The sequence below is a fragment of the Lepidochelys kempii genome, chromosome 2, assembly GCF_965140265.1.
Source record: "Lepidochelys kempii isolate rLepKem1 chromosome 2, rLepKem1.hap2, whole genome shotgun sequence".
Lineage (NCBI taxonomy): Eukaryota > Metazoa > Chordata > Testudines > Cheloniidae > Lepidochelys > Lepidochelys kempii.
Genome location: NC_133257.1, coordinates 234510136 through 234533974, shown reverse-complemented (window position 1 = coordinate 234533974; position 23839 = coordinate 234510136). Strand labels below are relative to the sequence as shown.

General features: G+C 44.8%; 1 protein-coding gene across 10 annotated transcripts in view; it reads left to right on the top strand.

Moving 5' to 3' along the window:
* The first annotated feature begins 1151 nt into the window (after nucleotides 1-1151).
* C2H10orf67 (chromosome 2 C10orf67 homolog) overlaps nucleotides 1152-23839 on the top strand; it is a 154525-nt gene continuing 131837 nt past the window's right edge. For 7 of the 10 annotated variants that reach the window (XR_012157581.1, XR_012157577.1, XR_012157579.1 and 4 more), the window contains exons 1-4: nucleotides 4140-4405; nucleotides 10078-10198; nucleotides 14344-14487; nucleotides 15436-15510. Coding sequence is in view for 5 of the 10 variants with exons in the window: in XM_073334239.1 (XP_073190340.1) it covers nucleotides 4305-4405; nucleotides 10078-10198; nucleotides 14344-14487; nucleotides 15436-15510 (441 nt within the window). In the remaining 5 variants the exon portion in view is untranslated. Of the gene's footprint in view, nucleotides 1528-4137; nucleotides 4406-10077; nucleotides 10199-14343; nucleotides 14488-15435; nucleotides 15511-23839 lie in introns of those variants that run through there. The other 3 variants (XM_073334241.1, XM_073334238.1, XM_073334240.1) reach the window with 3 other exon arrangements.

Sequence of the window (23839 nt, the reverse complement as noted above, 5' to 3'; positions counted from 1 at the left end):
GGTCTGAGCTGCTGCAAGGACCAGAAGCTGAGAGAGGAAGGGGGTCACTCTCACCCAGATCAGGAATTTGTACTTTGTTAACATTACTTAATTGTTTATCTTTGGGCAATAAAGCCTATTGTATTCAACTTCTTGGGGTCATTGTCTTTCAGAGTCCCCTAGTAGAACTGGTGTTCTTTAGACTGCAGAAATGAGTGACCCCAGAGTTGCGTACACATACAAGAGCTTGAAGCCCTTTGGTGGGACCTGATAGTGCTTTTCTACTAGTTTCAAAATTGTAGGGAGTGAGGCTGGCTTAGTCCACAGACCCTTTGCTGGGTCAAGAATGTCATCATTGATTGGAAGGACAATTCTTGTGAGTGCAGAGGAGCTGAGGAGGTTGAACAATTTATGGGCATCCTCTTGGATCAGCATTGTTTCAATGTCCCATGTGTCTGCTACATTGAGAGCAACTTCTGGGAAGCTCGGAAGTCACCTACAACCATTGTCAGGGCCACTATGACTGCTTCATATGGGGAGGAGGAGGATTTTTTGTTAGGCAGGGAGGATAGCTGGGTGTCTCCTAAGCTACCTCTGTCACCTCCCAAGGAGGTCCCTTTGGTTCTGGTGATGGCACTCTAGCCAGTGATGCTGGCAGTGAAAGAGATTTCCTCCTTTCTCCCAAGACATGGGAAGTGGCCCAGAATCTGTGGGAAGGTGGGTTCCTTAAGGCCAGTACAGCCATGGCAACAGGTTGTGTTGGTAGTGGCCAGACTATGGGAGGCTCATCCATTGCCAGTCCTGTATTGGAGCTTGATACCAGAAGCCCCTGAAATATCCCTGCAGTACTCTTCTTGTGTCCCGGGCAATGGTTCCCTGCTCAAAGCAGGGGAGAAGAAATAGCTGTCTGAAAAAGGTGGTAGTAATGGATGTGGTTCTGGTGCTGATGTTGGTGGAGCTTGTGATGCTGGCAGAGCAGGTGCCAGCTCATGCCAAGGTCTCCATGTCTCAAATGAACATTGAGAGATACATAGCTGAAATCTGTCTGGATCACTTGTGGATTAATATTGATAGGACAGGTATTAGAATGATAAGAAAATGTCTGTTTTGAGTCTATTGAATGCTTGTGAGTTGCTGCATGCATTAATCTTTCTTGTAATATTTGTATTCCATCTGTATTTACATTACAGCTATAATGTAGTATTTGAGTGGGTGTAGTGTGAGCTTCTGGGTCTGTATGACTCACCATACAGGAGAGGGACATGTGACGAGCTGCTCTTCTACAAAAATTGTTATGCCGCTCCTGAAAAAGGAGTCCCATTGATATCAGACAGGCTAGGGTTGGATCTTACAGCTGAAAACTCCCTATATCTGGATTGAGGAATCATCAACAAAAAGACTAAAAACTCTGGTTTTTTTCCTATTCCCCAGGAAAGAGGAGTCATGCAAATGGACTCCTCCCATCATCTGAGAGCACGTGGCAGGAGGGGGATGCAAACCCCAAACAAAAGAAACTAAGGCTTTCTATGTTGCTGGGATTCTGGAGAGGTAAGGTGTTTCCTGAGTATAAGCAAGAGATCGTCTGCTGCTTAGTTTGGGTTAACCCTAAAGGACAAATAGAGCTTGTTGATTATAGATGCCTCTATTACCTATTAAAACCTAAAACTGCAACTCATTCATGTCTTTTTTGTTGTTGCTTGCTTTAACCCTGTAAATAACTATCTAGTTTCCTTTCCCTTTTAGTAAATCTTCATAAAGTTTATTATAGGATTTGCAACAAGCAATGTCTCTTGGTGTGAGATCGAAGGAGCAATTGACTGATCCTTCACGACTAAAAGTAACCTGAACATTGCTGTGAATATTGGTCTTGAAGGCCACCTATCACAGAGATGAACTCACCTGGGTGGCAAAACAGAGTGGAGTATCCAAGGGGACTTCGTCTGTGACTCTGTTTAAGGCTTTTAATATACCTGAGGAGTTTGCACTTGATGCAGTTGGTTAGTGAAATCTAAGAACTCACAACCAATTTGGGGTTTGTGCCCTGGTTTTTTTTAATAGTCTGCCCTTAGATTAGTACTTAAGCTCTGGCACCACCACTGCAAGTATTACAGTGCCAAGAGAAGAGGTAAGGGGGGCTCCCTGAAGACATATCTCAGTACTGGGAAGCACAGGTGCCGAGTCCATGGGTGCTTCAGGGCTGGGGAACCCATGGAGAAAATGGTGGATGCTTAGTACCCACTGGCAGCCCCCCTATCAGCACCTTCCCTTCCTCTCCAGTGCCTCTCGCCTGCCGTGATCAGCTGTTCCACCCCATGCAGGAGGCACTGGGTGGTAGGGGGAGCAGCAAGGGTGGGGCGTGCTCGGGGGGGGGGGGTGGAACGAGGCAGGAAGTGGTGGGGTGGGTGTAGGAAGAGGCAGAGTGGGGGTGGTGCCTTGGGATAAGGGGTGTAGTGGGGGCAGGGTCTGGGGCAGAGTTTGGTGGGAGCACCCACCGGGCATGTTAGAAAGTGGGTACCTATGCTGGGAAGTGTTCCAGTTCTAGGGTTGATACTTGCATAAATCTTGGTGTTGATGTCAGGACTGGTGTAACCATCTCTTGGGTCTTTTTTGCTGCTAGTGCCTTGGCGCTATCCATTGTCAATGCTGAGGACTTCAGGGGCTTCTCTCTGAGCTTTGAGTCCTCTCTGCAGGATGGTTGCACTGACTGTTCCATGCTGTGTTTGTGCTTGGTGTGGGAGTGCCCTTCTCTCTGTGTTCCGAGGTTGGCATGATTAGCATCAGGGATATTGGTTCTGGTCCCAATAGTCTAGGTGCCTTTTTGGCTTCTTCTCCCTGCTCAAACTGAGGTGCAGTGCCCAGTAGTTGGGGCACTTGACGAAGACAGTCTTATTGGTTCTGGGAGGGAGAGTGTATCTGCTCTTAGATCGGATGCTACGTTCATGGATTGCTCCAAGAGATGTATCTTGAGCCTCAAATCTTGGGATTTTTGATGCAGGAAGAAAATGAGTGGCAGAAGGAACACTAGTTGGGGATGTGACCCTCCCTGACACAGACCAGGCATCTGCAGTGTCCATCTATTCAGGGCATTTAGGCATCAAAAGAAGGACAGGATTTACACCCAGTGGGGTTCAAGTTCACCATAGTTAGCAGTTGGTCCAAACAGTCTCATCCCACTTGGTTTCTTTGTTGGGGGAGGGGGAATGTCTAAAAGTCTAATAAAAGTATTTAATGCAAAGAATTAAAGATGGTTTCTTCAACAAAACAGAGATCTGAAGTTCAGGAACAGGTCAGACACAGTCCAGATTCCATCTCCCTGTCACAAGTGATAAGTAGGAACTGAGGGAGGGTCAAGACCACGCCACCCTTTATGCACAGCTCTGCCAGCCGCTAGTATTCAAAACATTCTGAGCTTGTGTGCATTAGGTACATGCACACCTACAGTAGAATCCATATTGGCACATACTCGAAGCACTTATGTTACATACTTATTAGTACACTAAATTCCTTAAGGAAGCTGGCAACCAAACTAAATATAGGATTAAGAAAACTGATTTAAAACCAAACCCCTCAAAAAACCACATACCCACACATCACAAGCACAATTATGTCAAATTTTTCTTTTTTATTTGATGCTTTGTTGCTGCACCCCATTACCAATTACAGCAAGGCCTCCTGCTCTTGAAGGAGAGAGGGCAGCTCTTCCTAGAACTTCCTAGACTGGTGGGTATCACAGGGTGAGAGGAGGATAGGTAGCAAAGTTGGTGGGAGGCAGAGCTGTAGTTAGTTGTAGGGTTGGCACTAGTAGAGGGAGGTTAGATGGGTGGAGTGCTCCTCGGAGGGAGGGCTGGCAGGTATGAAGAGGTCACTGGAAAGCGGAGGCAGATAGATGGGAGTGGTGTCACTGCAGGAGAAGGAGCTGGAATATGGTTGGTGTGGAAATATGTTGGCAGGTGTCCTGCGTGGCCTGATGTCACTGAGGTTAAACGGGAGGGCTGGTGGACGCGTGTGGGGTGGGGGTTATTGCGAGTGTCCCGGAGAGGGGTGGGGGAGTAACTCTGTGAGGTGAAGTGCGGGAATTTAGTAGCTAGAAGGGGGCTTCCATAGATTGCGTCCCCGCAGCGCACAGTCTGACTTCCTCAGACGCCCCTTCTCCACTCTCCCCTATTTGTCAGCGGAAGTGGCGTCACTTCTCCGTCCTCCAATTAATGATGTGTCCGGGAGGTGAGGCGGGGCGCTAGTTGCCATGGTATCGGACGCTTGACCCCTTTCTTGCGGCGCTCCCGGACCCTCTAGCGGAGACGCGGCCGGAGCCTCCGCGCCCAGCCATGAGCAGCATCTCGGTCGGGCGGAAGCTCAGCCTGTCTCCGCACATCCTAGAGCTCCTGGCGCTGCCCTGTTGCCTGGAGGAGCTGGAGGCCGACTGCCGGTAAGAGAATCCCGGGGCGGGGCTGGCACCTCGGTGGGGTGAACACGCAGACCTGGAGGGGGAAGTGCTGAGGGAGGCGGGGAAGCTTGAGGGGGAGGAGCCGAGGTAGAAGGGGGAGCTGGGGGGCAGCTGAGGGAGGCGGGGGAGCTGGGAGGGGAGGAGGTGGCGGGGCAGCTGAGGGAGGCGGGGGAGCTGGGAGGGGAGGAGGTGGCGGGGCAGCTGAGGGAGGCGGGGGAGCTGGGAGGGGAGGAGGTGGCGGGCAGCTGAGGGAGGCGGGGGAGCTGGGAGGGGAGGAGGTGGCGGGCAGCTGAGTGAGGCGGGGGAGCTGGGAGGGGTGGAGGTGGCGGGCAGCTGAGGGAGGCGGGGGAGCTGGGAGGGGAGGAGGTGGCGGGGAGCTGAGGGAGGCGGGGGAGCTGGGAGGGGAGGAGGTGGCGGGGCAGCTGAGGGAGGCGGGGGAGCTGGGAGGGGAGGAGGTGGCGGGGCAGCTGAGGGAGGCGGGGGAGCTGGGAGGGGAGGAGGTGGCGGGGCAGCTGAGGGAGGCGGGGGAGCTGGGAGGGGAGGAGGTGGCGGGGCAGCTGAGGGAGGTGGGGGAGCTGGGAGGGGTGGAGGTGGCGGGCAGCTGAGGGAGGCGGGGGAGCTGGGAGGGGTGGAGGTGGCGGGCAGCTGAGGGAGGCGGGGGAGCTGGGAGGGGAGGAGGTGGCGGGCAGCTGAGGGAGGCGGGGGAGCTGGGAGGGGTGGAGGTGGCGGGGCAGCTGAGGGAGGCGGGGGAGCTGGGAGGGGAGGAGGTGGCGGGGCAGCTGAGGGAGGCGGGGGAGCTGGGAGGGGTGGAGGTGGCGGGGCAGCTGAGGGAGGCGGGGGAGCTGGGAGGGGAGGAGGTGGCGGGGCAGCTGAGTGAGGCGGGGGAGCTGGGAGGGGTGGAGGTGGCGGGGCAGCTGAGGGAGGCGGGGGAGCTGGGAGGGGAGGAGGTGGCGGGGCAGCTGAGGGAGGCGGGGGAGCTGGGAGGGGAGGAGGTGGCGGGCAGCTGAGGGAGGCGGGGGAGCTGGGAGGGGAGGAGGTGGCGGGGCAGCTGAGGGAGGCGGGGGAGCTGGGAGGGGTGGAGGTGGCGGGGCAGCTGAGGGAGGCGGGGGAGCTGGGAGGGGAGGAGGTGGCGGGGCAGCTGAGTGAGGCGGGGGAGCTGGGAGGGGTGGAGGTGGCGGGCAGCTGAGGGAGGCGGGGGAGCTGGGAGGGGTGGAGGTGGCGGGCAGCTGAGGGAGGCGGGGGAGCTGGGAGGGGAGGAGGTGGCGGGCAGCTGAGGGAGGCGGGGGAGCTGGGAGGGGAGGAGGTGGCGGGGCAGCTGAGGGAGGCGGGGGAGCTGGGAGGGGAGGAGGTGGCGGGCAGCTGAGTGAGGCGGGGGAGCTGGGAGGGGAGGAGGTGGCGGGGCAGCTGAGGGAGGCGGGGGAGCTGGGAGGGGAGGAGGTGGCGGGGAGCTGAGGGAGGCGGGGGAGCTGGGAGGGGAGGAGGTGGCGGGGCAGCTGAGGGAGGCGGGGGAGCTGGGAGGGGAGGAGGTGGCGGGGCAGCTGAGGGAGGCGGGGGAGCTGGGAGGGGAGGAGGTGGCGGGGCAGCTGAGGGAGGCGGGGGAGCTGGGAGGGGTGGAGGTGGCGGGCAGCTGAGGGAGGCGGGGGAGCTGGGAGGGGTGGAGGTGGCGGGCAGCTGAGGGAGGCGGGGGAGCTGGGAGGGGAGGAGGTGGCGGGCAGCTGAGGGAGGCGGGGGAGCTGGGAGGGGTGGAGGTGGCGGGGCAGCTGAGGGAGGCGGGGGAGCTGGGAGGGGTGGAGGTGGCGGGGCAGCTGAGGGAGGCGGGGGAGCTGGGAGGGGAGGAGGTGGCGGGGCAGCTGAGGGAGGCGGGGGAGCTGGGAGGGGAGGAGGTGGCGGGCAGCTGAGGGAGGCGGGGGAGCTGGGAGGGGTGGAGGTGGCGGGGCAGCTGAGGGAGGCGGGGGAGCTGGGAGGGGAGGAGGTGGCGGGGAGCTGAGGGAGGCGGGGGAGCTGGGAGGGGTGGAGGTGGCGGGGAGCTGAGGGAGGCGGGGGAGCTGGGAGGGGAGGAGGTGGCGGGGAGCTGAGGGAGGCGGGGGAGCTGGGAGGGGAGGAGGTGGCGGGGAGCTGAGGGAGGCGGGGGAGCTGGGAGGGGTGGAGGTGGCGGGGAGCTGAGGGAGGCGGGGGAGCTGGGAGGGGAGGAGGTGGTGGGCAGCTGAGGGAGGCGGGGGAGCTGGGAGGGGAGGAGGTGGGCGGGGTATCTGAGGGAGGCGGGGGAGCTGGTGAGTGAGTGGAGAGGACTTGGGGACCAACGAATGCCAGGGATACAGGAGGAGAACATCTGGCTCTTCATTGTGGTGGGAACAGTGTGAGCTGGTACCTTGTTTGGTGGAACTGCTGCCTGGCTGTACCTAGCCTTACTCCCTCCAACTGAGTAGAGGACGTAGGGCACCTTGACACTAGCAATATTTTTACTGTCTATGCTTAAAAAACAGTTGTGAAACTCTGAGAATTAGCATTAAAGGTTTTTTTATAACACAAGAACTGCTTGGTGGTGGTTGTTTTTTGTAATGCTCCTTTTTCCAAAGGCCTTTTTGAAGAGCTCCTTCAAGGTATGCACTAACTTGTTTCATGGGAGTTTCAAGCCAGAGGATTGTACGTCTGCTCTCGGTCGTTGTGAGAAATCCTTTCAAATTAAAAATACCAACTAGCTATTTGTAAGCAATACCAATTCACCCTCATAGACCTATTCTTCTAAAATGATGGCGGAAGATTAAATTATATTAAATCGCCCCTATGTACTGTTAATAATCCGAAAATAGCTTTTGAATCAGTCCTTGGCAGTACATGACCTTATTCTTACAACTCTGTTTCAAAATGCTTTATTTATATTTGTGTAAGATTTTAAAGATTACAAGGAGTTGTGCCTACTATTGCTTGACATCTGTTGTGCAATGTTCCTCAATGTAGCATTATTTTGGTATGACTAAAGACCTGTGTGTGAGATAAATACAATATCTTTTTTTTTCTCAAAGAAAATGAACATTTTAACCCTCCACTATCCCCATCCTTATGTTAGGATCCTTTTAAATGTCAAAAGATAAGTAGGATCTGACTCAGCAACAGTTAAAGAACATGTGTGATAGGATGTGTTGCCCAGTGATTCAGTAGGAAGCTGAGTATTTCCATCTGCCTCCAGCAGTGGCTAAAATAATAGTTTGTTTTTAGGAGACAAAAATCCTATAATATGCATCCAGCCACCTGAGTAGTGGTGCACATGGGAGTAGTGTGCATGATACTCTTTCACCATGCTTTAGTCCTGATTCTGAACCCCATTAAGATGCTAGTGGGCATTCTGCTGATGAGTTTGGTGCAGTCTTTCAAATATAAAACTGATATTTTAGCCGCTTATATCCTTGTTTATATATTGACCAGGACTAGTGACAAATCTGTTACTCTAAATTCTAGATGAGGGGATGAGTATGTCACTGAGAATCTGTTTATTTATCTAGGTTTATTGGAATTATAAGAAAAATGCCAGAAAGCAAAAAAGGGGTAATCAGCTGAACAAATAAAATTCAATTATTCACATCATTCATTTTTGTGTCACTTTAATACTTCAAGGTTATTGTGTTCTGTGCCTGTAAACAAAATGTTTTAAGGGTCACAAAATGGTTCTCTCTGAATGCTTTCAAACCTGTTCTGAGGCTCTTTCTTTATGAATTAGGTAATTTGAACATAGCCTTTTCTCTAATCTACACTGATCATCTTAAGCACCTTTCCAATTAAGGGATAGGTAGCTAAACCTAATCAATTTAAAACTAAAAATATTGTCACATCATAAAACTGGATATCTTATACAGAGTTTTGTGGTAGACTCTTGATCATAGCTTTTGCTTTTCAGCTTCTGTCCTCTGGGATGTTCCTGACTCCTGTGGACTACTTGACTACATATAACTCTGTCTGTTTTCCATTATCTCTCATGGAAATTGTTGAAGAACGGAAGTTTCTTCAACAGTCTATCAGACAAAGGACTTGCTACATTTCTAGCTAGAGCTTACTAGTCAAAACTTGGCATTTTCTTCTAATCATAGAATATTATTAAGATGACAATGAGTAGTCATTTTCTAAACTGTGGAAAATGAGACCCAGAAGGGTTAAGTGTCTTGTCTTGGGGTAGTCAGTGTCAAAGTCAGGATTAGAACTAGAATTCTTGACTCTCAGTCCCATGGGGAATATGAGACAGAGATATGAGTTGTCAGAGGCCAAATAATGAATCCGGGACAGAACTGGGATTAGCCCTAGAGTTTGTCTGTTGAACATATTAATAGTACTAGCCATGACCTTGGCACGTTATGGTTGGTGGGTCAAAGTGCCTGACAAGCTGACATTTGTAATCATAGCATTGTAAAGAGGATCTCATTTGGAACACTTTCTGGAAGAATGTTGTTCTATTACCCTTTATGAAGGAGAGAGAAAAGGTTCGATCCAAACCGCTTTCTGTTAGGTATTGCATGAATATGAGTAGACTTGGTCCTCTCCCTTAGAGTTTTAACTGACAGATTCTTTGTACTCAGGCTAGCAAATCTTCCTTCCCCAGCCCCTTAATATCTTTAAAGTGACTTGTCCGAAACTAACCTGGATGTTCAATTTGATTGTCCCTCAAGAATATAATTAGTTTTTTCCCTAGCATAATTAGCCACATGCACTGTTCCTGAAGAGTAGTTTGAGGCTCAACTGGCTAAATGGCACCAGGGGAGGGATTTAGCAAAGCAGTTGAGGCAGGCAAGTATAATCTACTTATGTCGTTCAGTGACATTTACAAGGAAATTGTTGGTTCATCCTCAGGTTGGACATAGGAATCAGTCAGTGCATCCAACAATATTTTGAAGTGTAGGTTGGCAGGTTGTGAACAAGGCAGCGATTACATTTCATGTGGCTAAACTGTTTTTGGCTTTCTTGGGATGCTTGACAACAGAATTTGTCCTAGCCTGTTGTCCCAATAATGTTGAAACATATTTTGACATTTTCAGAACAGAATATTTAGGAATTTTGTTTCAAAACAAGTTTGAGGTTTTTTTAAATATTCTAAATAAGATTTAAAATGCCAGAATTGGAATAAAACATCTAAACAAAACACTTTTGACCTGAAATGAATTTTTTTTTCAGAATTTTGTTTTGTGGGAAATCTCAACATTTTTGTTTTGTCCCAAAATAGAAAAATGATTTTCCCGGAAACAGAAAATCTAGTTCCCACACAACTCTAAAATTAAGTATGATCTCCTGAACTGTATGAAAAATTATTAGTGTTGTGTATAGAAGAATGGTCCTAAAATACATTCTTTCCTCTCTGCATTCTCTTTCTATAGCGTTTAAAATAACGTTAAGTTTGTTCTGAAGTTTTTGTCTGGATGTCTAATCAAAAACACTTTTCTTTATGAAACAAACATTAAAAGGGAAAACAGATTGTAAGTACACTTCTTACTCCATTCTCCCAAATGATACCCAATTGTTATCTTAGATAGGTAAGTAAAACAATAAGAAATATGTGCTTTGGAGGATCACTACTGTTTTGAATTTCAGTTCTTAAAGTTAAATTGCCTTAACTGACTACTTAATTTAGTAATCTTTCTTAAATGAAAAAAACTTTGGTTTTTTTTTTGTAGGCCTTCCATTTCAGATGACTTAAAAGTAGGCTATTTTATCACAGATCATGCCACTCAAACAGATATCAAAGAAATAGTAGAACTAAAGGAGCTGACTACTACTACACAAGCCCTAGTACAGGTAAGAGAGCTTCTTGGATATGTCTCAGGATATTCTTCACCATGTTGTAGGACAGATCTTCTGTCAAAGTCATCTTTACCTTTTATGTTGTTGAGGGGTGGGGGCCTAGTCTAACTTTTTTTTGGTCCTGTTATGGTGGTTTCATTTAAGCTTACATAAATCTCAGTTCTCCATTAAAATATGCCAATAACTCACATTTATATTAAATAGGAATAGCTGAATAAAAGTCTAGACAGTTTGTTTACCCTTATCAGAGTACATATTATATCTATGAGAAGATTGATCAAGCATATAAAAAAGGAAAAAGTTTATGGTGAGCAGAGAATGAACATAAGGGAAGACTTTTAGACTTAAATGGTAAACCTTTTATATTAACGCCCAGGACTCTAGAAGAGAAGTTTAGCACTGGAATAAATAGGCCCAGCTCCATTAATACTAGCTGTGAATTGGCTATGTATGTATATGCCAGAAAGTAGCTTGTGTAATACCCTTACTTTAAAAAGATTATGAATAAAACAATTATGTGATGAATTAAATAGGAATGTAATATTCAAATCAACTGGGTAGCGAAAGGTTTGTTGTAACTAAGGTCTTCTTTCACTTTACTACTCTGATTTTGGCAGAAGCACTGAGAGGCTTAAAAATAAAAGATTTGGATAAAAACGTTTACTATTGGATTAAAACAAGCCCATCTCTAACAAATTCATGTCTAACAAACCCATATTACAAAATAGTATGAGATATCACTATTTATTTTTTACATTTTTCATTCCTTTAAAATGCTACAAATGGAAAACTGAGGGAAGGAGATACTTTATAATTAAGGCTGCGAGTCTGTCATGGAAGTCATGGATTCTATGACTTTCCGGGACCTCCGTGCAGTGGCAGGTGCTGCTGGCCTGGGGTCCAGCCACCCTGAGGCTGCTGGGTCAGTCTCAGGCCATTGTGTGCACACACCCCCAGCAGCAGCAGTGGGGGTCTCTGGCTGCCGTGTCCTTCCTCCCCGCAAGCAGCAGCAGGGGTCCTGGGCTGTGCCCCACCGCCCGGCCCTCCAGCAGCAGACCGGGCCATGTGCTGCTGCCTCTCTCCCCCCACCCACCCCCAACAGCCGCGTGGGTCCCAGGCTGCCCACTGCCGCCCACCCCCCACCCAGAGCACCTGGGGCACTCCCGCCCCCAGAACACCCAAGTTTTAGTCAGGGGTATTTTTAGTGAAAGTCATAGACAGGTCATGGGCCATGAATTTTTGTTTACTGCCCATGACCTGTTTATGACTTTCACTAAAAATACCCATGACTAAAACATAGCCTTATTTATAATATAGTGCATTAACCTGCTGTGATTATTGCTGCAGACTATTGCACCAAATAGCTCGGTAAGTTTTAAAATGATTTTATATAATTATTAATCAGTGCTTTGCTCTTATTTTGATCGTCTGTTCATGTTTGATTGAAATCAACAATTTCTATCTTACATGAACTCTAAGGTGCATAGTATGTGACTGTCTTTATAATACCACTGCCACAACCTTTAGTTGTAACCCTCTTATTCTCCTGATTCTTCACTGGGTTCTTCCGTCATTCAAAATATTAAATTTTCTTATCAAGTAGTAGTGTTCTTTAGTCAGTCAACTGAATTATCACAATCATGCCTTCTTACAGTGCTTAAAATGTAAGAACATAAGAATGGCCATATTGGGTCAGATCAATGATCCATCTAGCCCATTATCCTGTCTTTTGACAGTGGCTGGCGCCAGGTGCTTCAGGGGATGAACAGGACAATTATCAAGGAGCGTAGAAGTTCTGTTACACTGTATTAAATACAAATGATTTGATACCTGAGTGTTTGCTCATTTTCAAAGGAGGTTCACATTAATTACTCGCTGTCATCCTTGGCTTTTGTGACTCTATTCTCTCTTAATTCTCCCAAATTTTGGACATTCCTTGAGAGTCTCGTTTAGTGGAACTTCCTTCTTTCCTTTCCTCTCTTTCTTTCTGTTCAAGCCCCTTAGGACTCCATTCTTGGCCCCCTCTTCCTTTCACTCTGTTTGTGTGACCTCAGCTGCCAGCTGGGCTTTGACTACCATCTTCATGCTAATGACTCACAAATACAACTCCCTACTCCAAATTTATCTCCTTTCATCCAAGCTAAACTCTTAGCCTGTCTTTCTGACATCTCCTAGTGTGTGTCCAGCTATCGAATGAAACATAACATGGCCAAAACTGAGCTCCTGATCTTTCCTCCAGAGCCCTCTCCACTCACTCCTTTCTCTTTCACATAAGACAACACCACTATATTCCCTGTTGTGCAAGCCCTTAATTTATTGGCTTTTGCTTTGACTCAGGCCTTTTCCTTTGATCCTTACAGTAGGGGGGCAGAAATGGGAGGGGGAGTGGGAGCTAGTGCTTCTGCAGTGGCAATATTGAAGGGGTAAAAAACATGCATGTGTGAAGGGGTCGGTGTGAGAGTGGGACCTGGAGGGGTTGAAGTGGCCACCTCAGTGCCTAGGATTGGGCTGGAGAGCAGGAAGGAGAAGCTGGGACCCCCTTCCCTGCCTGGAACTCGCTGCCCACTCCCATCCCCCACAGAGTCTCAGTATCTACCCTTAATCCCACTTCTATCCCTCTACCCCACCATTGACAGTGAGCTTTCACCTCCACCACTCCTCCCACACACATCCAGGCCACTTCTACATCTTACAGCTTCTTCTTGCACAGTATGTATAAGATCTGACTTTTCTTCCTGCCTATACTGACAACATTCTTTTCCAAGCGCTGATCATGTAGCACCTTGAGTACTGCAATCTCCTCCTCTCTGGCCTCTAAGTCTACAACCTCAGCCCTCTCAAGTCCATTCAGCTTGGCTCATTGCTCTGACTGTATCATCCCCCCATGCCCTTTAATTCCTTTTCATTGGATCCATAATGCTAATTTCTTGTCCTTACTTTCAAAACAGTTGACAATTTAGTCTTATCCTTCCTATACTCTAAATCCCTCCTCAAAACTCATCTCTGCCATAGGGCATGCAGAAAACTACAACCTAATATGTCTAAGCAGTGGCAAGTTTTGACCACAGCTATGAAATGGCTAAAAATGGCATACATCTTATTATATTTGTTACCCTGTCTCCCCCACCACCTATTGTGGCCTTCTCATTGTTTCATTCCCTTATTATAGCTTGTCTTTTAGACTGGAAGCAATTTGAGGCAGGAGCTGTTGTTTAATATGTTGTGCCTACCTACCACTATAGGACCCAGCCTGGCTGTGACTTTTAGGCACTATGACAAAATAAATGTTAATAATGTTGTATCTGCAGTTATACTAGTATAGGTAGGATATATGATTATCATTAGGTCCCAGATCCACAAAAAGACTTGCATTTCTAACTTAGGCGCCTAAGTCCAAAATTTAAGTGCTGCTGAGATCCTTAAAACCCCTGTTCAGCTGCTCTCTGACTCTGGAGGTGCCTAAAATTCCTGAGTGCCTAACTTTTTTTTTCTGTAAAAGTCCCAGGAGCCTACGTTTCTGCTCCAGGACATGCACCCAGATACCTGTCATTTCTAACCCTCAGTGCTATCCTCTAACAGGTGAAGGTAGGCATTGCCCTGCCTATCTTGCCAGTAGGCGTTCTCAGAGCACGCCTAATTCCACCCAAAGTGGCAGACGTATAACTTCACTATTATGAATCTGATTCTTCCATACCATGAGGTGCTTGCAGTATTGTTGATGCCAGTCTTCACTTTTTAACATCCCACAGTAATGATCATATGATGCAATGATCATATTCAAGATAAAGCATGTGACCGAGATTGTCAGTGGTGACATTGAGAATACAATACATAATTTGTTTTCATAACTGTTTATAATTTGTGTTTCACCCTACAGAGACAATTACAGTTTGCTTTATGTAACTAAGTTGTTTGGTTTTTGTCAGTAAGTTTTCTGATAGAGTATTTTGTAGTCCTCTGTTTAGAAGGATGCCAAGGTATTTCAGTCAACAAAATTGCCACTCATCCAATGTCTTACATAAACAGAATCATTAAAGCACAAATACTTTCTGATTAGTTTATTTTGTATCATCAGAGAAGATTATATAGAAAAAATGTCCTTTATAGTGTATATGTAATATCAGTCTTTACATTTTTAGTTCACTGACTCCATCCAGCAAGATTTTATGATCTATAAAAATGTCCTTCAAGCACGGTATGAGGAAAAAATACAAGAGCAAGCTTCAAATCTCTGTAGACAGATAAATGACAGACTGAGAGACATTGAAGCTTTTCATAAACAGGTACAGCGTAACCTATTTAAAATGTCAATTTCTCATTCATCTACCGTCTATATTTGGGCAGATTATTGATATGCAATAGTATAAAATAAAATTAATCCACAAATATGTTGATTAATATGAATGTGGATTTCCATAGATTTGCATTTTAAAAAGTAGTGGGTAGTTATATGGAAAACATCTACATATAAACATTTGTAAAAATGTTTACAAAAACATCTTAAGCTTTAGTAACAAACATGCTAGAATAGTGAGAACTTTAAATTAAAAGGACATTAAAGTTGATAGGTCTAAGATTTAACCTACCTCTTTTTTTATGTGTTTATAAAGTCCAGGCAGTTCTTTATGTATTATCTTCCAAAATAAGTGCTTTAACACTCTTTTTGTTAACAAACCAAACTAATTGCCAATGTCCTAGTGCTCATGGAGAACCGTACAGTAACTGTCCAGTGCATGCTTATGAGTGGGAAGACAGCAGTAAAGGAAGGGGGTTTAGTTTTAAGCTTCCAAGATATCAGTATGAACAATAAATAATAAAACATATTTTAAATTGAGAAATTTATGGAGTTCCCTTTTTAAACATTTTCAGATTTACAGTCCTTGTACATATGTGCATATTTTTAAATATATTGGTTGCATTTCGAGTATTTCCTTTGGAAAGATTTAGTAGTCGTCGTTTCTTTTCAACAGCATGGAACCCATTTATATAGAAGTGTATACAGTACAATTATTTAGCCAAATGTGGAAATGAGAGATCCTTATACACCAGTGATATAAACAACAAAGGGACAGAAAAGTTTTATAGGGGCACTGGCTCATTAACTTTTTTTCCAGAACAGAGGATTTGGACAACATTTTGGTTTTTGTTCAGTGGAAAAACAATAAGAACTAATGTTTTTCTTAAAGTCCATTATAATTGTTTCAGTAACCCATTAAAAATTTGAATTGCAGAAAGAAGTCAAAATTCGACAAAGCTACCAACAGCAGCTATGTGATGCACTTGCTGTTCTCAGAGTAGATTATGAGGTGGGTTTTAACTATAATTATTTTTTCAGTATAACATTGATTTGAAGAGTGATATAACGTTATTTACAGGATGCAGCATTGTGAGTACAGGAGCATTGTCAAAGCTGAAAAAAATAGGATATGATAGAGCTGTTTGGTGAATTTGTCATATTAAGATTAAGCATTCCAAAAACAATATATTGAATAGAAATAGCAAAAATGAACATACTGTAAAAATATTTTAATAACTTTAAGCAACAACAATTAGTTCCTCTGCTACTGAAAAGCCTGACCTTGCATCGACTTCAGGGTACATAAGTAATACAGGATTGGGCCCAAATAGTTGCTTAGAGCTTAGTCCTGCAGGCTTCTGAGGATTGAAGAAAGAGGTCTGAGAAAATCAGCGTAGCCTCTTAAAGGATGGAATCTTTGGAAAACCAACTTTAGCTTTAATTCACAAAATGAATATATCTTAGTAATTGAAATTATTCACATCTTTAAAATATTGCATCTTCCAATAAAGAAAGTTCAGATTCTTCCATTTTTACAGCCTATTAAATTGGAATTGTAACCACAGATCAGAAAAGAAAAATCCACTCATATGACCAGCTCTTTTCCAATATTTTCTCTGATTATCACACTTGTATTATGTATGTGGTGCAGCAGGTAAAAGAAAAGCTTCTTGGTGCATTTTGCAGTGTAGTAGCTGTGTTGGTCCCAAAACATTACAGAGACAAGGTGAGTGAGGTAATATCTTTTATTTTGTCCTATTACTGCAGAGGTGTAACAGGCCACTTCACATTGAATGGTTTCTTACAAATATGTGTTAACTACTTGTGCTAAACAATGTATTCCACCTTGTATTTAATTATGATCTTCTGAGTACCTTTCCTAGACCTGAATAAGACTCTCTATAAAGTTAGAAAGCTTGTCTCTTTCACCAACAGAAGTTGCTCCAATAAAAGGTATTACCTCACCCATGTTGTCTCTTTTGGTGCATTTTGCAATTCCACTCTCAAACTGTCATTGCAGACAAAGTGGTGACTGACCATAAGTAACCTAAATCAGTGGTTCTTAAGCAGGGATATATGTACCTCTGGAGGTACGCAGAGATCTTCCAGGGGGTACATCAGCTCATCTAGATACTTTCCTCAAGGCTGACAAAGGAGGTGCTGTTGTCGTCATGAATAGGTCAGAATATGAACAAGAGGCTGCTCGGCAGCTCTCCAACACCACTTTCTACAAGCCATTACCCTCTGATCCCACTGAGAGTTACCAAAAGAAACTACAGCATTTGCTCAAGAAAATCACTGAAAAAGCACAAGATCAAATCTGCACAGACACACCCCTGGAACCTCGACCTGGGATATTCTATTTACTATCCAAGATCCATAAACCTGGAAATCCTGGGTGCCCCATCATCTCAGGCATTGGCACCCTGACAGCAGGATTGTCTGGCTATGTAGACTCCCTCCTCAGGCCCTACACTACCAGCACTCCCAGCTACCTTCGAGACACCACTGACTTCCTGAGGAAACTACAATCCATCGGTGATCTTCCTGATGACACCATCCTGGCCACCTGGCCATCAAATTCCAAAGGGAAATCTATGAAGAAAAATACTGATTTGCATTAACTTCTTACAGTGCCACCACTTAAAACACAACTGACCCATGCTTTGTTTCATCAAAGATTCTTGTGGCCATCATCTCTTTGAAACATATTTTCAGAGAGCACAACTGGTGGTACATCATATTAAGGATTTTTTTAAAAGAAATATTTAAGCACAGAGGTAAATATGTTCAAAATACAGATGTCCCTGACAGCAGGATTGTCTGGCTATGTAGACTCACTCCTCAGGCCCTACGCTACCAGCACTCCCAGCTACTATCGAGACACCACTGACTTCCTGAGGAAACTACAATCCATCGGTGATCTTCCTGATGACACCATCCTGGCCACTATGGATGTAGAAGCCCTCTACACCAACATTCCTCACAAAGATGGACTACAAGCCGTCAAGAACACTATCCCCGATAATGTCACGGCTAACCTGGTGGCTGAACTTTGTGACTTTGTCCTTACCCATAACTATTTTACATTTGGGGACAATGTATATCTTCAAATCAGCAGCACTGCTATGGGTATCCGCATGGCCCCACAGTATGCCAACATTTTTATGGCTCACTTAGAACAACGCTTCCTCAGCTCTTGTCCCCTAACGCCCCTACTCTACTTGCGCTATATTGATGACATCTTCATCTGGACCCATGGAAAAGAAGCCCTTGAGGAATTCCACCATGATTTCAACAATTTCCATCCCACCATCAACCTCAGCCTGGTCCAGTCCACACAAGAGATCCACTTTCTGGACACTACGGTGCTAATAAACGATGGTCACATAAACACCACCCTATACCGGAAACCTACTGACCGCTATTCCTACCTACATGCCTCCAGCTTTCACCCTGACCACACCACACGATCCATCGTCTACAGCCAAGCTCTGCGATACAACCGCATTTGCTCCAACCCCTCAGACAGAGACAAACACCTACAAGATCTCTATCAAGCATTCTTACAACTACAATACCAACTTGCGGAAGTGAAGAAACAGATTGATAGAGCCAGAAGAGTTCCCAGAAGTCTCCTACTACAGGACAGGCCTAACAAAGAAAATAACCGAACGCCACTAGCCGTCACCTTCAGCCCCCAACTAAAACCCCTCCAATGCATTAGCAAGGATCTACAACCTATCCTGAAGGATGACCCAACACTCTCACAAATCTTGGGAGACAGGCCAGTCCTTGCCTACAGACAGCCCCCTAACCTGAAGCAAATACTCACCAGCAACCACATACCACACAACAGAACCACTAACCCAGGAACCTATCCTTGCAACAAAGCCTGTTGCCAACTGTGCCCACATATCCATTCACGGGACACCATCACAGGGCCTAATAACATCAGCCACACTATCAAAGGCTCGTTCACCTGCACATCCACCAATGTGATATATGCCATCACGTGCCAACAATGCCCCTCTGCCATGTACGTTGGTCAAACTGGACAGTCTCTATGTAAAAGAATAAATGGACACAAATCAGATGTCAAGAATTAAAACATTCATAAACCAGTCGGAGAACACTTCAATCTCTCTGGTCACGCGATTACAGACATGAAAGTTGTGATATTACAACAAAAAAACTTCAAATCCAGACTCCAGCGAGAAACTGTTGAATTGGAATTAATTTGCAAATTGGTTACAATTAACTTAGGCTTGAGTAGAGACTCGGAGTGGCTAAGTCATTATGCAAAGGTAACCTATTTCCCCTTGTTTTTTCCTCCCCCCCTCCCCCCCAGACGTTCCTGTTAAACTCTGGATTTGTGCTGGAAATGGCCCACCTTGCTTATCATACACATTGTAAGGAGAGTGATCACTTTAGATAAGCTATTACCAGCAGGAGAGTGGGGTGGGAGGAGGTATTTTTTCATGCTTTGTATGTATATAAAAAGATCTTCTACACTTTCCATAGTATGCATCCGATGAAGTGAGCTGTAGCTCACGAAAGCTTATGCTCAAATAAATTGGTTAGTCTCTAAGGTGCCACAAGTACTCCTTTTCTTTTTGCGAATACAGACTAACACGGCTGTTACTCTGAAACCTGTCATAGTAAAATGTGAAAGTAAGCAATTTTTCAGTAATAGTGTACCGCAACGTTTTTGTATTTTTATGTCTGATTTTGTAAGCAAGTAGTTTTTAAGTGAGATGAAACTTGGGAGTATGCGGGACAAATCAAACTCCTGAAAGGGGTACAGTAATCTGGAAAGGTTGGGAGACATTGACCTAAATGACATTCTTCTGCCCTCTAGAGACTCTAGTTAAAGATCTAAGAGATCACACAACAATTCTCATTTCACAAATTTCTAGATGTCATTTTACCAGTAAGAATAATTCTTGCCAGGAAGTTATTGAACTTTGATTTGCAGATAAAAAAAAATTTAAATATGATTTTGCATCATTACAGAAAACAATGTCAGTATTTTCACATTCTTTTTTGATTGCTTTATTTCTGATGTGGGTAGAACACAGGATAATATTTTTAACTATAATTGTTTGTTTTATATATTAGTACATATTTATGCATAAAATAGCATAGTCAGGTGCAGGTGTATACTAGCAAGTGGATAGCAGCAAGTGTACAGCATAGCACAGGGAGCATCGTAGGAAACAGTAATGGAAAACAAGCTGGAAAATGCAAATTTTGGGAGATATTTAAAGGGGAGAAGGAAGAATGTATAGTTACAAGAGGATGAAGACTCTTCCAGGCACATAGAGGGACATGGAAAACTGTGCAGTTGCGAATGAAATCAAGTCATTTAGGAAGTGGAGCTTACAGAGCAGGACAGAGGAAGGTGAAGAGGAGGAAAGGAGAGCAGTCATAAAGAGAAGTGGAGATCCAGAATGCTGAGAATGAGGCATCTGAATATGATGTGAAAGAAGACATGAACTTGGGACATGATCCAAGTGGCAGGAGAAGATGATGTTTGCATCAATGGGTTGTATACCCTAAAGGGAAGCAAGGGGAGAATCAGGGATCCAGGAAGGAGGAAGCTATGTTAGTGGAATTTTTAGCAGCGGGAAAAAGCTAGCTGTTGAAGAGAGAGAAGTGACACAATTTAGCAACAGCCTGGATATTTTAAGGTGGAGTAGAGACAGAGACCATTCATGTCTCTTCTGCACCATTTCTGGACAATAACATGAAGTGCCATCTGAAAAATGAAACTGCTACAGAGTCAAGTACAAAATATTTTAAGTTTCTGAAAGAGTCACAAAATCCTCCCTAATGGTGATTTCAACATGGCAGTTGTAAGCAGTTCCAACCTTTCCTTCTAGAGGTGCTTGAAAAGAGGCATCTTCTTTAAAAGTACTATATTTTTATGGACTATGAATAGAGTTTTGAAGAAAAATCTCCATTTTGAAAAAGCCTCTAGTGAAATACACTCACAGCTATTCTTTGGGAATTGTTCCTTCTGAGAGAGCTTGTCCATAGCAATACTTAGTTTTCTGTGTGAAATCTTTCAGAGTAACAGCTGTGTTAGTCTGTATTCGCAAAAAGAAAAGGAGTACTTGTGGCACCTTAGAGACTAACCAATTTATTTGCGCATAAGCTTTCGTGAGCTACAGCTCACTTCATCGGATGCATACTGTGGAAACTACAGATGTTTTTATGCACACAAACCATGAAAAAATGGGTGTTTATCACTACAAAAGGTTTTCTCTCCCCCCACCCTACTCTCCTGCTGGTAATAGCTTATCTAAAGTGATCACTCTCCTTACAATGTGTATGATGATCAAGGTGGGCCATTTCCAGCACAAATCCAGGGTTTAACAAGAACGTCTGAGGAACAGTGGGGGAGGGGAGGAGGAATACACAAGGGGAAATAGGTTACCTTGCATAATGACTTAGCCACTCCGAGTCTCTATTCAAGCCTAAATTAATTGTATCCAATTTGCAAATTAATTCCAATTCAACAGTCTCTCCTTGGAGTCTGTTTTCGAAGTTCTTTTGTTGAAGGATAGTCACTTTGAGATCAGAAATGGAGTGACCAGAGAGATTGAAGTGTTCTCCGACTGGTTTTTGAATGTTATAATTCTTGACATCTGATTTGTGTCCATTTATTCTTTTACGCAGAGACTGTCCAATTTGCCCAATGTACATGGCAGAGGGGCATTGCTGGCACATGATGGCATATATCACATTGGTGGATGTGCAGGTGAACGAGCCTTTGATAGTGTGGCTGATGTTATTAGGCCCTGTGATGGTGTCCCGTGAATGGATATGTGGGCACAGTTGGCAACGGGCTTTGTTGCAAGGATAGGTTCCTGGGTTAGTGGTTCTGTTGTGCGGTATGTGGTTGCTGGTGAGTATTTGCTTCAGGTTAGGGGGCTGTCTGTAGGCAAGGACTGGCCTGTCTCCCAAGATTTGTGAGAGTGTTGGGTCATCCTTCAGGATAGGTTGTAGATCCTTGCTAATGCATTGGAGGGGTTTTAGTTGGGGGCTGAAGGTGACGGCTAGTGGTGTTCGGTTATTTTCTTTGTTAGGCCTGTCCTGTAGTAGGAGACTTCTGGGAACTCTTCTGGCTCTATCAATCTGTTTCTTCACTTCCGCAAGTTGGTATTGTAGTTGTAAGAATGCTTGATAGAGATCTTGTAGGTGTTTGTCTCTGTCTGAGGGGTTGGAGCAAATGCGGTTGTATCGCAGAGCTTGGCTGTAGACGATGGATCGTGTGGTGTGGTCAGGGTGAAAGCTGGAGGCATGTAGGTAGGAATAGCGGTCAGTAGGTTTCCGGTATAGGGTGGTGTTTATGTGACCATCGTTTATTAGCACCGTAGTGTCCAGAAAGTGGATCTCTTGTGTGGACTGGACCAGGCTGAGGTTGATGGTGGGATGGAAATTGTTGAAATCATGGTGGAATTCCTCAAGGGTTTCTTTTCCATGGGTCCAGATGAAGATGTCATCAATATAGCGCAAGTAGAGTAGGGGCGTTAGGGGACGAGAGCTGAGGAAGCGTTGTTCTAAGTGAGCCATAAAAATGTTGGCATACTGTGGGGCCATGCGGATACCCATAGCAGTGCTGCTGATTTGAAGATATACATTGTCCCCAAATGTAAAATAGTTATGGGTAAGGACAAAGTCACAAAGTTCAGCCACCAGGTTAGCCGTGACATTATCGGGGATAGTGTTCTTGACGGCTTGTAGTCCATCTTTGTGAGGAATGTTGGTGTAGAGGGCTTCTACATCCATAGTGGCCAGGATGGTGTCATCAGGAAGATCACCGATGGATTGTAGTTTCCTCAGGAAGTCAGTGGTGTCTCGAAAGTAGCTGGGAGTGCTGGTAGCGTAGGGCCTGAGGAGTGAGTCTACATAGCCAGACAATCCTGCTGTCAGGGACATCTGTATTTTGAACATATTTACCTCTGTGCTTAAATATTTCTTTTAAAAAAATCCTTAATATGATGTACCACCAGTTGTGCTCTCTGAAAATATGTTTCAAAGAGATGATGGCCACAAGAATCTTTGATGAAACAAAGCATGGGTCAGTTGTGTTTTAAGTGGTGGCACTGTAAGAAGTTAATGCAAATCAGTATTTTTCTTCATAGATTTCCCTTTGGAATTTGATGTCAAAGAGCAATTACTTACATTTAACTACCGCCTATTGGGTAATAATTAGGGCTGTCAAGCAATTAAAAAATAGAATCGTGATTAATTGCACTATTAAATGATAATACAATACAATTTAAATATTTTGGATGTTTTCTACATTTTTCAAATATATTAATTTCAATTATTATACAATACAAAGTGTACAATGCTCACTTTATATTTTTGATTACAAGAATTTGCACTGTAAAAAACAAAAGAAAGTATTTTTCAATTCAGCTAATACAAGTACTGTAGTGCAATCTTTTTATCATGAAAGTTGAACTTACAAATGTAGAATTATGGACAAAAAAACTGCATTCAAAAATAAAACAATGTAAAATTGTAGAGTCTGAAAGTCCACTCAGTCCTACTTTTTATTCAGTCAATCGCTCAGACAAACAAGTTTGTTTACAGTTGCAGGAGATAATGCTGCCTGCTTCTTGTTTACAATGTCACCTGAAAGTGAGAACAGGCATATTCTCATGGCACTGTTGTAGCCAGCGTCGCAAGATATTTATGTGCCAGATACGCTAAAGTTTCATGTCCCTTCATGCTTCAACCACCATTCCAGGGGACTTGCATCCATGCTGATGACGGGTTCTGCTCGATAACAATCCAAAGCAGTGTGGACCGAAGGATGTTCATTTCCATTATCTGAGTCAGATGCCACCAGCAGAATGTTGATTTTTTTTTCTTTTTGTTTTGGTGGTTTTGGTTCTGTAGTTTCCGCATTGGAGTGTTCCTCTTAAGATTTCTGAAAGCATGCTCCACACCTCGTCTCCCTCAGATTTTGGAAGGCACTTCAGATCCTTAAACCTTGGGTCCAGTGCTGTAACATATCTTTAGAAATCTCACATTGGCACCTTCTTTGCATTTTGTCAAATCTGCAGTGAAAGTGTTCTTAAAATGAACATGCTAGGTCATCATCCGAGACTGCTATAACATGAAATATATGGCAGAATATGGGTAAAACAGAACAGGGGACATACAATTCTCCCCCAAGAAGTTCAGTCACAAGTTTAATTAACACCTTTTTTTTAATGAGTGCCCTCAGCATAGAAGCACGTCCTCTGGAATGGTGGCCGAAGCAAGTAGGGGCACACGAATGTTTAGCATATCTGGCACATAAATACCTTGCAGTG